Consider the following 12,816-nt stretch of genomic DNA (forward strand, 5'->3'; position numbering starts at 1 on the left):
CACCCTCTAGTGCTCAGTCTAGAGTAGGAAAATTTACTAGTAACTAGTTGAGGGATACTGTAGGTCAGGCTGGAGGGCTCTACAGGTCGTGCCTCTGGTTCCCCTCTTGGTTCTAGAAGCTTGGAGAAGTTTCTAGAAACTTGTGGGTGGAGGCCAGGAGGTCCTGATCTGCATATTTATGGGGATTCTGGTCAATCCCCAAGTAGGAGGCCTGGCAGGGTCTCCAGGGTATTGTGGAGTCTGGCCAGCAAGAGAGTTGGGTGGAAGATGGAGTGAGGAAGCTGTGTCGTGTAGCCTGGAGAGGACCCCAGAGCTGAGGGGGAGAGGGACTCTGCCTCCAAGCTGGGAGCGGAAAAAGGAAACATAATCCCTATACCCTATCCAAGTTATTTTCCCAAACAAAATAACAAAACCAAACCCATGGTCTGATTCTTTGTCTCTGAATGCAGTTGGAAAATGCATGTTGCCTGGCTGTGCATAAGTAGGGGGACCCAAAATCAAAGTGGAAGATGACACAATGTTCCTCCAGAACCCAGACCTTGAAACAGTGTCCTTAGCGGGTATGCCCTATTCAGCTGTCCTCCTAGCGCAGCAGACACTTAAGCTCCAAATAGTGGTTTCTTGTCTTAGAGAGCCTTCTTCTAGAGGCAGAAGCCCCAGGAGTACTGTAACCCTCCCTGACAAGAAAATAATAATATGCTCAGGTCTCCTGCACATTTATCACCCCCCCCCCCCAGCCACCTTCTGGATGTCCCCTTCCAGGGACAGGACATGATAAATATACAGCCTATCATTTGAATCTCCCTCCCTACGGTCTGGAAGATTCTTCTAGAGGCACGGGGAAGCAAGCAATCTCCCAGCCTAGGAATCCTCAGCAGACCAGAGCAAGCAACAAAAACTCCTCTGATTACAGCAGAGCCAAACTAATTTTACCTAGCAGCCTGACTAAGAGGGCTCTACATTACATTTTACAAAAAGGGCACTTTAACTTCTCTTGGGCAGTGGAAAAATAAATGAAAGAATATCAACAATAAAAAACAGGGAATACATACAGGTTAATTGAAATAAATACCAACAATTAATATTTGGGGTGACCCCCCCCCTTGCCTTCTTTTAGGTAGACTTGCACACAGGTTTTGAAGGAACTCGGCAGGTAGGTTGTTCCAAACATCTTGGAGAACTAAGCACAGATCTTCTGTGGATGTCGGCTGCCTCCAATCATTCTGTCTCTTCATGTCATCCCAGACAGACTCCATGATGGTGAGATCAGGGCTCTGTGATGGCCATACCACCACTTCCAGGACTCCTTGTCCTTCTTCACCCTGAACATAATTCTTAATGACATTGGCTGGATGTTTGGGGGGTGGGGGTTGTCCTGCTGCAGAATGAATTTGGGGCCAGTCACACGCCTCCCTGTTAGTATGGCATGATAGAGAAGTATCTGCCTGTATTTCTCAGCATTGAGGACACCATTGACCCTGACCAAATCTCCAACTCCATTTACAGAAATGCAGCTCCAAGCTTGCAAGGAACCTCCACCATGCTTCACCTGCAGACATTTATTATTGTACCACTCTTCAGCCCTCCCCCCAACAAACTGCCTCTTGCTACAGCCAAATATTTCACATTGTGACTCAGCAGCCCAGAGCACCTGCTACCATTTTTCCTGCATAGTTGAGTCGCTTAGCCTTGTTTTCACGTTGGAGGCTTTTTGGCGGCAATTCTTCCATGAAGACCACTTCGCCAGACAGTAAATGGGGTACCTGGGTCCCACTGGTTTCCACCCATTCTGTGTTGATGGCACTGCTAGACATCTCCCGATATCGAAGTGAAGCATGCATGATGTGTCTTTCATCTGCCGCATTAAGTTTCCTTCGCCAACCAATGCGTCTAAGGTCCTCAACATTACCTGACCACTGTGTCTACGCTCCTCAACATCACCCTACCACTTCGTCTACGCTCCTCAACATTACCTGATCACTGCGTTCAATGTTACCTGACCACTGCGTCTATGCTCCTCAACGTTACCCTACCACTGGTTAGTATTAAGGAGCATAGACGCAGTGGTAGGGTAACGCTGGGGAGCGTAGACGCAGTGGTCAGGCAACATTGAACGCAGTGATCAGATATTGTTGAGACACGTAGACGCAATGGTCAGGTAACGCTGAGGCGCGTAGATGCAATGGGCGGGCAACATTGAAGAGAGTAGACACAGTGGTCAGGTAACATTGAGGAACGTAGGCGCAGTGGTTGGGCAACATTGAGGAGCGTAGATGCAATGGTCAGGTAACAGTGAGGAGTGTAGGCGCAGTGGTCAGGCAACATTGAGAAGTGTAGACGTGGTGGTTGGGTAATGTTAAGGAGCGTAGATGCAACCACCGCTTCTACACTTCTTAATGTTGCCCGACCACTGGGCCTACTCTCTTCAATGATGCCCAACCACTGGGCCTACTCTCTTCAATGATGCCCAACCACTGGGCCTACTCTCTTCAATGATGCCCAACCACTGGGCCTACTCTCTTCAATGATGCCCAACCACTGGGCCTACTCTCTTCAATGATGCCCAACCACTGGGCCTACTCTCTTCAATGATGCCCAACCATTGGGCCTACTCTCTTCAATGTTGCACGACCATTGCATCTACGCGCCTCAGCATCACTCGACCATTGCATCTACGCGCCTCAGCATCACTCGACCATTGCGTCTACGCACATCAGCGTTACCCGACCATTGAGTCTACACGCCTCAGCGTTACCCGACCACTGCGTCTACACGCCTCAGCGTTACCCGACCACTGCGTCTATGCGCCCCAGCGTTACCCGACCACTGCGTCTATGCGCCCCAGCGTTACCCGACCATTGCGTCTACGCGTCTCAATGTTGCCAGTTTCTTTGTACTTCTTCAAAAGAGCTTAAACCGCACATCCTGAAACACTAGTCTGCTTTTAAATCTTTGCCTGGGAGAGACCTTGTTGTTACAGTGCAACTACCTTGTGTCTTATTGCTGTGCTCAGTCTTGCCATGGTGTATGATCTGTGACATGGAACTGTCTTCCACAGCTTCACCTTAGTAGCAGAGTTTGGCTGTTCCTCACCCAGTTTTAAGCCTCCTACACAGCTTTTTCTGTTTCAGTTAATGACTGAAACAACAACCTACATATGCAATTGATGATCCTTAGCTCCTGCTTAGTATAATGTGTTAATCATAAACCTGACTCTAATCCTATGAAATCCCTGACTTTGTGCAAGTGTACAAAGTGTGCAAGTGTAAAAATGAATGCTGGGTGGTCACACCAAATATTGATTTGATTTGGATTTTTCTTCTGTTTGCTCACTTTGATTTTGTAGATTGATAAAAAAAACAAATTAAAATATATATTTTTGAAAGCATTCTGACTTTACAGCATTACTTCACACCTGCCTAAAACTTTTGCACAGTACTGTATATACACATCATATATTATATTACTATTAGTGGACAGAACAAATGCACATGAAGAAAGCTGATATAGGAGATTAGGACAGTACTGCCATGTTTACATGCTCGAGGAATGGAAAGGTTCATTTTACACCACCATGTTGCTTTTGATGAAGGCTTAGGCCGAAACGCGTCAGCATTTTGGATGCTGTAATGCTACAATAAAATCTTCTATGGAGAAGCTGTCGAGTTGCCGGTTTGTACATGTTATGGATTCTCTGTGAACTCAATTAGCCAGAGCACCAACCACTCTGCACACCAACTGCAACTGGCCGCTCAGCTGTCGGCTAATTGCCAGCTCTTATCTCTCCACAGTTACTCAGCTGTTGATGATATCCTGCTCGTCAGTCCTGCCTACTTAAGCCATCCAGTCCAGAGGATCTCTGCCTTCTCCTTGGTCAACATCACAGAAACTATCTCCTGCGATCCTGTTCAAGACTTGCTTTGCTGACATCCCTTCTGGCTCCAGATCCTGCTTGCTGTTCCACTACATTGATCCCTGACTTCTGGCTTGGCTGACTATCCGTTCCGGTTACTGAACTCTGGCTATGTTTTAACTATGTTTTTTCTTTTTACTTTAATTATTAAACAAGTGTGATTTAACTGTACTTCTGTCTCGGCCTGATTTCAAGGTTTCTGACAAGTGGTAGAGCTTGGGTGAGTTTTCTTTTGTCATTTTACACCATCTTTTCATAGGTGGTCTCTGTGTTTAAAGAACTCCAAATCTCTTCTATCCATGTAGGATTAATGTGTATTTAATATGATACTTTAATGGACTCCAGGGGCCGCGGCTGATATGACATTTAGACGCTGAAATTCTAGTAATTTATTTACTTATAAGGTCTGTGCTAGGTCTTCAGTTGATGGGGTAGTGATAGATACATATGTTCTGGGTTTGCACCAGACATATGAAGAGATTCACTAGGTTTACCAAAAGTATTAGGACACCTTGCCTTTACACGCACATGACCTTTAATGGCATCCCACTCCATAGGGTTCAATATTGAGTTGGCCCTTCCTTTGCAGCTATAACAGCTTCAACTCTTCTGGGAAGGCCGTCCACAAGGTTTAGGAGGGTGTCTATGGGGATGTTTGACCATTCTTTCAGAAGAGCATTTGTGAGGTCAGGCACCGATGTTGGACGAGAAGGCCTGGCTCACAGTCTCCACTCTAATTCATCCCAATCGTGTTGTATCAGGTTAAGGTCAGGACTCTGTGCAGGCCAGTCAAGTTCCTCCACCCCAAAACGCGCTCTCATCCATGTCTTTATGGACCTTGCAGGCCAGTGCACAGTCATGTTGGAACAGAAGGAGGTCATCCCCAAACTGTTCCCACAAAGTTGGGAACATGAAAATGGTCCAAAATGTCTTGATATGCTGACACCTTAAGGAGTTCCCTTCACTGGAACTAAGGGGCCAAGCCCAACCCCTGAAAAACAACCCCCCACACCATAATCCCCCCTCCCCCCACACCATAATCTCCCCTCCACCAAATGATTTGAACCAGTGCACAAGCATAATAACTTTTATATGCATTTCACAGTGTAACAAAATTTTACTTTCAATTTGAATTTTTTTTTTCAATATGAACCATTTTTTTAAAAGAATGTAGAAAGCCTGAAGAAGAGATCCGAGTTATCCTTAAAGTTTGCATTTTTAACACCTAACTTGGCCAATAATGGACACCAATTTGATGCTGCATACATGCATAGCAAAAATCAGTGAACTAAAATAATACTATTATGCTGCTTTATCTAGTTCTTCTAGTCACCTGGATTGGGTTGGGAAGCACAAATGGCATCAGGGCCTCCATCGGCACCACCCATGGAGATATTGTTGTGGCAAAGTTCTTACTCAGAAAAGGTCCAAGTGGTACATATTCCCATTTCTGGATGTCTCTAGCTAAAAATAAAATACAGCATTACAGGAAATGGAAAATGTACATTTTAAATAATATGTAGTCATGAACATCTTTGCATCATACTTCTAGAGCAGTGGTCTCCAAACTGTGACCCGGGGGGCCAGATGCAGCCCTTTGCTTGCATTTATCTGGCCCTTGGGGCACCATTTCTTCCACTGACACCAACAAGCCAACAATGGGGCACTATTCCTCCCACTGATACCAATGATGGGACACTATTCCTCCCACTGATACCAATGATGGGACACTATTCCTCCCACTGATACCAATGATGGGACACTATTCCTCCCACTGATACCAATGATGGGACACTATTCCTCCCACTGATACCAATGATGGGGCACTATTCCTCCCACTAATACCAATGATGGGACACTATTCCTCCCACTGATACCAACAATGGGGCACTATTCCTCCCACTGATACCAATGATGGGACACTATTCCTCCCACTGATACCAATGATGGGACACTATTCCTCCCACTGATACCAATGATGGGACACTATTCCTCCCACTGATACCAACAATGGGGCACTATTCCTCCCACTGATACCAATGATGGGGCACTATTCCTCCCACTAATACCAATGATGGGACACTATTCCTCCCACTGATACCAACAATGGGGCACTATTCCTCCCACTGATACCAATGATGGGGCACTATTCCTCCCACTGATACCAATGATGGGGCACTATTCCTCCCACTGACACCAATGATGGGACACTATTCCTCCCACTGATACCAACGATGGGGCACTACTCTGGAAAACAATCTGAATTGGCAGGGGGCAGGCCTCCTTAACTGCTTCAGCTCTGGAAAAAAAAGCAATATTTTTTAGTTTTTGCTATGATAAATATCCCCCAAAAATATATTTTTTCCTCAGTTTAGGCCGATATGTATTCTTCGACATATTTTTTATTTTAAAAAATTGCGATAAGTGTATATTGGTTTGCGCAAAAGTTATAGCGTCAACAAAATAGGGGATAGTTTTATGGCATTTTTATTATTAATTTTTTTTTTTAATTAGTAATGGCGGCAATCTGCGATTTTTATCGGGACAGCGACATTATGGTGGACACATTGGACACTTTTGACACTATTTTGTAACCAATGTCATTTATACAGCAATCAGTGCTATAAAAATGCACTGATTACTGTGTAAATGACACTGGCAGGGAAGGGGTTAAACACTAGGGGGGCAATGAAGGGGTTGAGTGTGTCCTAGGGAGTGATTCTACCTGTGGGGGGGATGGGCTTCCACTCACACGACAGCGATCACTGCTCCCGATCACAGGGAGCGGTGATCTCTGTCATGTCACAAGGCAGAACATGGAAATGCCTTGTTTACATAGGCACTTCCCCGCTCTGCGGCTCCGTGACACGATCGTAGGTCTCGTAGGTGCGGTCATGCTGTACGCGGCCCGCTACCCCCGCCAATTAAAGGGGACGTACAGGCACGCCCATTTGCCCACCGCTGCCATTGTGCCGACGTATATTGGCGTGCGGCGGATGACAAGTGGTTAAATACCCAGGGTCAGCCCAAGCTGGGGAGGAGTTGATCGGGGTGGAAAATGGAGATGGGGTGTTAGGCTGTCGGAGCCTTGGAGGGATCTGCCCAGACCTTGGGCCTAGGCTCGGGTGCGGACGGGACCCTCTTATAACCCATAGAGGTGTCTTGATTCAGGAGGCACAGGAGGAGAGGACCGTGGGAGAACACTGCTGGGCAAGTCTCCAGGGAGTTCTCCAGCCCTCTTGGCTGCCTCTGGTTTTAATTCACAGAGTCGGGAGGACTGGGAGGCACGCCTGAGAGCACTGAGATGCAGCAGTCTGGAGGATTGTGGTGGCACGCAGTGGCAGCCAGTGGTAATTTTTTGGGGGGGGGCGGCAAACACTATGCACCGACACCCCCCTGGTCAGTCTGTAGCACTTACCCCATCACTTCACCAGTGGCTTACCCTGCCCTCCCGTTCCCCTGCTTTCCACGGGTCATCACGGCGGCTTCCGTTTCCTCCCTCCTCCTTGGCGGCCAATTGGGAGCCTTCTCTTTTCGGCCAATCAGAAAACGGGTCTCACACCCACTTCTGATTGGCTGGATTGAGGATCAGTGTTTCAACAGCGAATATTCATTCGCTGTTGTAACACCTGGGTGGGCTCATGGCGCAATGCTCTGCGCCCCGAGTCCACCCTATTTTGAAGCCTATTAGAGCCTATGGCTCTAATCAGGTGCTTAAACCCCCCCCCCCCCCCGCTCCCCCCCCGCCGCTGTAATTCAGGTGCCCAGCGTCCTGAAAAGGGTCTGGAGTCATGAATAGGGGGTGGCTCATGCTGTGCATGAATCTATCTATTATACATATAAGGGGTGGTGTGGATAGAGGGGGCGGCGCCCAGGGCGCCCCTAATGGACGGGCTGTGAAAAGGGGCAGCTGCAACCAGGAGGGTTGGCAGTGCCCCGAAGAGGTGGGGCTGTGAGCAGCAGCCACAGAGCCAGCTAGCATTGGAACTTTCTAAGTGTTTGCTGCATCATAGGGGCATCATAGGGGCCCGCGGTTCCTGCCTGCAAAGGGCATCTGCTTTGGGTCCTGGTTGAGCCAGTGTCAGGCCTACAGTGCTAGCTGGTCCGAGGAGAGCAAGAAAGCGATGTGCTGGAGGAGTGAGGAGGAGTGATAGTCTGCAAACCAGGGAAGTGCAGGAGGAGAAGAGGAGATTGTATATACCGTGGAGAAGAGGAGATTGTATATACTGTGGAGGAGAGGAGATTGTATATACTGTGGAGAAGAGGAGATTGTATATACTGTGGAGAAGAGGAGATTGTATATACTGTGGAGAAGAGGAGATTGTATATACCGTGGAGAAAAGGAGATTGTATATACTGTGGAGAAGAGGAGATTGTATATACTGTGGAGAAGAGGAGATTGTATATACCGTGGAGAAAAGGAGATTGTATATACTGTGGAGAAGAGGAGATTGTATATACTGTGGAGAAGAGGAGATTGTATATACCGTGGAGAAGAGGAGATTGTATATACTGTGGAGAAGAGGAGATTGTATATACCGTGGAGGAGAGGAGATTGTATATACCGTGGAGAAGAGGAGATTGTATATACGGTGGAGAAGAGGAGATTGTATATACCGTGGAGAAGAGGAGATTGTATATACTGTGGAGAAGAGGAGATTGTATATACCGTGGAGAAAAGGAGATTGTATATACTGTGGAGGAGAGGAGATTGTATATACTGTGGAGAAGAGGAGATTGTATATACCGTGGAGAAAAGGAGATTGTATATACTGTGGAGGAGAGGAGATTGTATATACTGTGGAGAAGAGGAGATTGTATATACCGTGGAGAAAAGGAGATTGTATATACTGTGGAGAAGAGGAGATTGTATATACTGCTGAGAAGAGGAGATTGTATATACCGTGGAGAAGAGGAGATTGTATATACTGTGGAGAAGAGGAGATTGTATATACTGTGGAGAAGAGGAGATTGTATATACTGTGGAGAAGAGGAGATTGTATATACCGTGGAGAAGAGGAGATTGTATATACTGCTGAGAAGAGGAGATTGTATATACCGTGGAGAAGAGGAGATTGTATATACTGTGGAGAAGAGGAGATTGTATATACTGTGGAGAAGAGGAGATTGTATATACTGTGGAGAAGAGGAGATTGTATATACCGTGGAGAAGAGGAGATTGTATATACTGTGGAGGAGAGGAGATTGTATATACTGTGGAGAAGAGGAGATTGTATATACCGCGGAGGAGAAGAAGAGATTGTATATACTGTGGAGGAGAGGAGATTGTATATACTGTGGAGAAGAGGAGATTGTATATACTGTGGAGGAGAGGAGATTGTATATACTGTGGAGAAGAGGAGATTGTATATACTGTGGAGAAGAGGAGATTGTATATACCGTGGACAAGAGGAGATTGTATATACTGTGGAGGAGAGGAGATTGTATATACCGTGGAGAAGAGGAGATTGTATATACTGTGGAGGAGAGGAGATTGTATATACTGTGGAGAAGAGGAGATTGTATATACTGTGGAGAAGAGGAGATTGTATATACCGTGGACAAGAGGAGATTGTATATACTGTGGAGGAGAGGAGATTGTATATACTGTGGAGGAGAGGAGATTGTATATACTGTGGAGGAGAGGAGATTGTATATACCGTGGAGAAGAGGAGATTGTATATACTGTGGAGGAGAGGAGATTGTATATACTGTGGAGAAGAGGAGATTGTATATACTGTGGAGGAGAGGAGATTGTATATACTGTGGAGGAGAGGAGATTGTATATACCGTGGAGAAGAGGAGATTGTATATACTGTGGAGGAGAGGAGATTGTATATACTGTGGAGAAGAGGAGATTGTATATACCGTGGAGGAGAGGAGATTGTATATACTGTGGAGAAGAGGAGATTGTATATACCGTGGAGGAGAGGAGATTGTATATACCGTGGAGAAGAGGAGATTGTATATACTGTGGAGAAGAGGAGATTGTATATACCGTGGAGAAGAGGAGATTGTATATACTGTGGAGAAGAGGAGATTGTATATACTGTGGAGGAGAGGAGATTGTATATACCGCGGAGGAGAAGAAGAGATTGTATATACTGTGGAGAAGAGGAGATTGTATATACTGTGGAGAAGAGGAGATTGTATATACTGTGGAGAAGAGGAGATTGTATATACCGTGGAGAAGAGGAGATTGTATATACTGTGGAGAAGAGGAGATTGTATATACCGTGGAGAAGAGGAGATTGTATATACCGTGGAGAAGAGGAGATTGTATATACCGTGGAGAAGAGGAGATTGTATATACCGTGGAGAAGAGGAGATTGTATATACCGTGGAGAAGAGGAGATTGTATATACTGTGGAGAAGAGGAGATTGTATATACCGTGGAGAAGAGGAGATTGTATATACTGCTGAGAAGAGGAGATTGTATATACCGTGGAGAAGAGGAGATTGTATATACTGTGGAGAAGAGGAGATTGTATATACTGTGGAGGAGAGGAGATTGTATATACTGTGGAGAAGAGGAGATTGTATATACCGTGGAGAAGAGGAGATTGTATATACTGTGGAGAAGAGGAGATTGTATATACTGTGGAGAAGAGGAGATTGTATATACTGTGGAGAAGAGGAGATTGTATATACCGTGGAGAAGAGGAGATTGTATATACTGTGGAGAAGAGGAGATTGTATATACTGTGGAGAAGAGGAGATTGTATATACTGTGGAGAAGAGGAGATTGTATATACTGTGGAGAAGAGGAGATTGTATATACCGCAGTGTATATAGTTGGTCCCAATTTTGACTGTCAATTATCTGGGCATCTCATAAGTTTCCTATCCCTATCCAAGTTAAATTTTCCTCGATAAAATACAAAAAAAAAAAAAAAAACAAGTGCAAGGAAATGCTTTCAGGTCTCTGGATGCTTGAAAAATGTGTGCCTGGCTGGGCAGGGTGACAGACGGACTACTACACTCAGCAGCCCCTACGGGGGTACCGCTACACTTATACTCTGCTGTTTGCGTACTGGAATTTTTTTTTTGTTATTTTTTATTTTCATTTTTTTATCAGCTACTAGACATGTGCACTGACAAAAAAAATTGTCAGTTTGTTTCATTTGGTTTTTTTTGCTTTTTTTGGAAATTCGAAGTTCGAAAATTCGAAAATCTGAAAAAAAAAAAAAGAAAATCAGTAAAATTCTAAATAATAACTAACTAATAATAACTATTACATTATAGGTATTGGAATTTCCTTTCAAATTTGGCTGTTAGTGAACGTAATGAGTAGGAATTTATCCAAAGTTACAAATTATCTGAAATAACGAATGCTGTATCTAAAAGAATGGAACGTAACGATCTAATAATAATAAATAACAATAATAATAATAATAATAATAAAATCTTTTTATTATTATTATTTAATATCAATTTGTTCCATTCCATTTGTTTAAATGCGGCATTCGTTATTTCAGATAATTCGTAACTAAGTTTGTATTTGTTACGCTCACAAACAGCCAAATTTGAAAGGAAATTACAATACCTATAATTTAATATTTAGTTATTATTAGTTATTTTGAATTTTACTGATTTTCTAACTAATAACTATTAAACTATAGGTATTGGAATTCCCTTTCAAATTTGGCTGTTTGTGAGCGTAACAAATACAAACTTAGTTACGAATTATCTGAAATAACGAATGCCACATTTAAACAAATGGAATGGAACAAATTGATATTAAATAATAATAATAAAAAGGTTTTATTATTATTATTATTATTTATTATTATTAGATCGTTACGTTCCATTCTTTTAGATACGGCATTTGTTATTTCAGATAATTCGTAACTTCGGATAAATTCGTATTCGTTATGTTCACTAACAGCCAAGTTTAAAAGGAAATTCCCATACCTAGAATTTAATAGTTATTATTAGTTAGTTATTTCAGATTTTCAAGGTTTTCAAATTTTTGGATTTTCATTCTTTTGAATTTTCGGATTTTTATTCTTTTGAATTTTTGGATTTTCATTCTTTTGAATTTTCAGATTTTCTAAATTTTCGGATTTCCGAACTCGAATTTCCAAATTTTCCAATTTCCGAATTACCGAAATTCCGAATTCCGAAAATTCGGAAATTCAGAAATTGTGGAAATTTCCGAATTAATGAATTTGTCAAAATTCCTTAAAAAACTAATTTGGGACTAAACGAATTGCACATGTCTATCAGCTACCTTGGTATGTTGCAAAAAATGTAAAAAATTAAATAAAACGATTAGTTCTCAAAAATGATTAACTGAAAAATAGACCCTTGTGGTTTTTTTTTTTTTTTGGTTTTTTTTTACAGCAGCAGTTTTATTTCAGGATCGCTCGCAGTCACTGTGCAGAAAGGCTGAAACTTTGCCATCTTTGATACCGGAAATAATACATCTCTAATTAATTTGTGTGAATAATAAAGCCTCCAGCAGTCTTACCGCTCCAATCGTTCATCAGCACCATGCCAAATATATGCTCATCGGCTCTCTGTATGGGAATTGGTTCTCCTAAATTGTTCCCCGGGCCAACAAAGAAAGCCTGTTCAAAAAGGGAAACACAATGTCAGATTTTTTTTAACCACTTGCCGGCCGCCTCCTGTCGCTTTACTGCTGCAGTGCAGCTCGGCTGAGGAGGATTACGTAGCGTGCGGGAAAATAACGATCGTCTCCCCTGCAGATTGTGTAAGTTTGCCCACTTACAAAGAAATGAAGGGTCTATAATTTTTATCATAGGTGTATTTTATATGATAGAGACAGAATATCAACCAAAAATCCAGAAAAAACACAGGATACAAATGTTATAAATGGAGTTGCAGTTCAGTGAGTAAAATAAGTATTTGATTCCCTACCAACCAACAATAATTCTGCCC

At 43.4% G+C, this 12,816-nt stretch overlaps 1 protein-coding gene across 2 annotated transcripts in view; it reads right to left on the reverse strand.

Moving 5' to 3' along the window:
- The window catches only part of FAH (fumarylacetoacetate hydrolase), an 81,080-nt gene that overhangs the window by 15,864 nt on the left and 52,400 nt on the right, over positions 1-12,816 (reverse strand). For both annotated transcript variants that reach the window (XM_073618243.1, XM_073618242.1), the window contains exons 8-9: positions 12,386-12,485; positions 5,247-5,377 (exon numbers count right to left, since the gene is read on the reverse strand). In XM_073618243.1, the coding sequence (XP_073474344.1) occupies positions 5,247-5,377; positions 12,386-12,485 (231 nt within the window). The remainder of the gene's footprint in view (positions 1-5,246; positions 5,378-12,385; positions 12,486-12,816) is intronic.

This window comes from Aquarana catesbeiana, linkage group LG03 (assembly GCF_042186555.1).
Source record: "Aquarana catesbeiana isolate 2022-GZ linkage group LG03, ASM4218655v1, whole genome shotgun sequence".
Classification (NCBI taxonomy): Eukaryota; Metazoa; Chordata; class Amphibia; order Anura; family Ranidae; genus Aquarana; species Aquarana catesbeiana.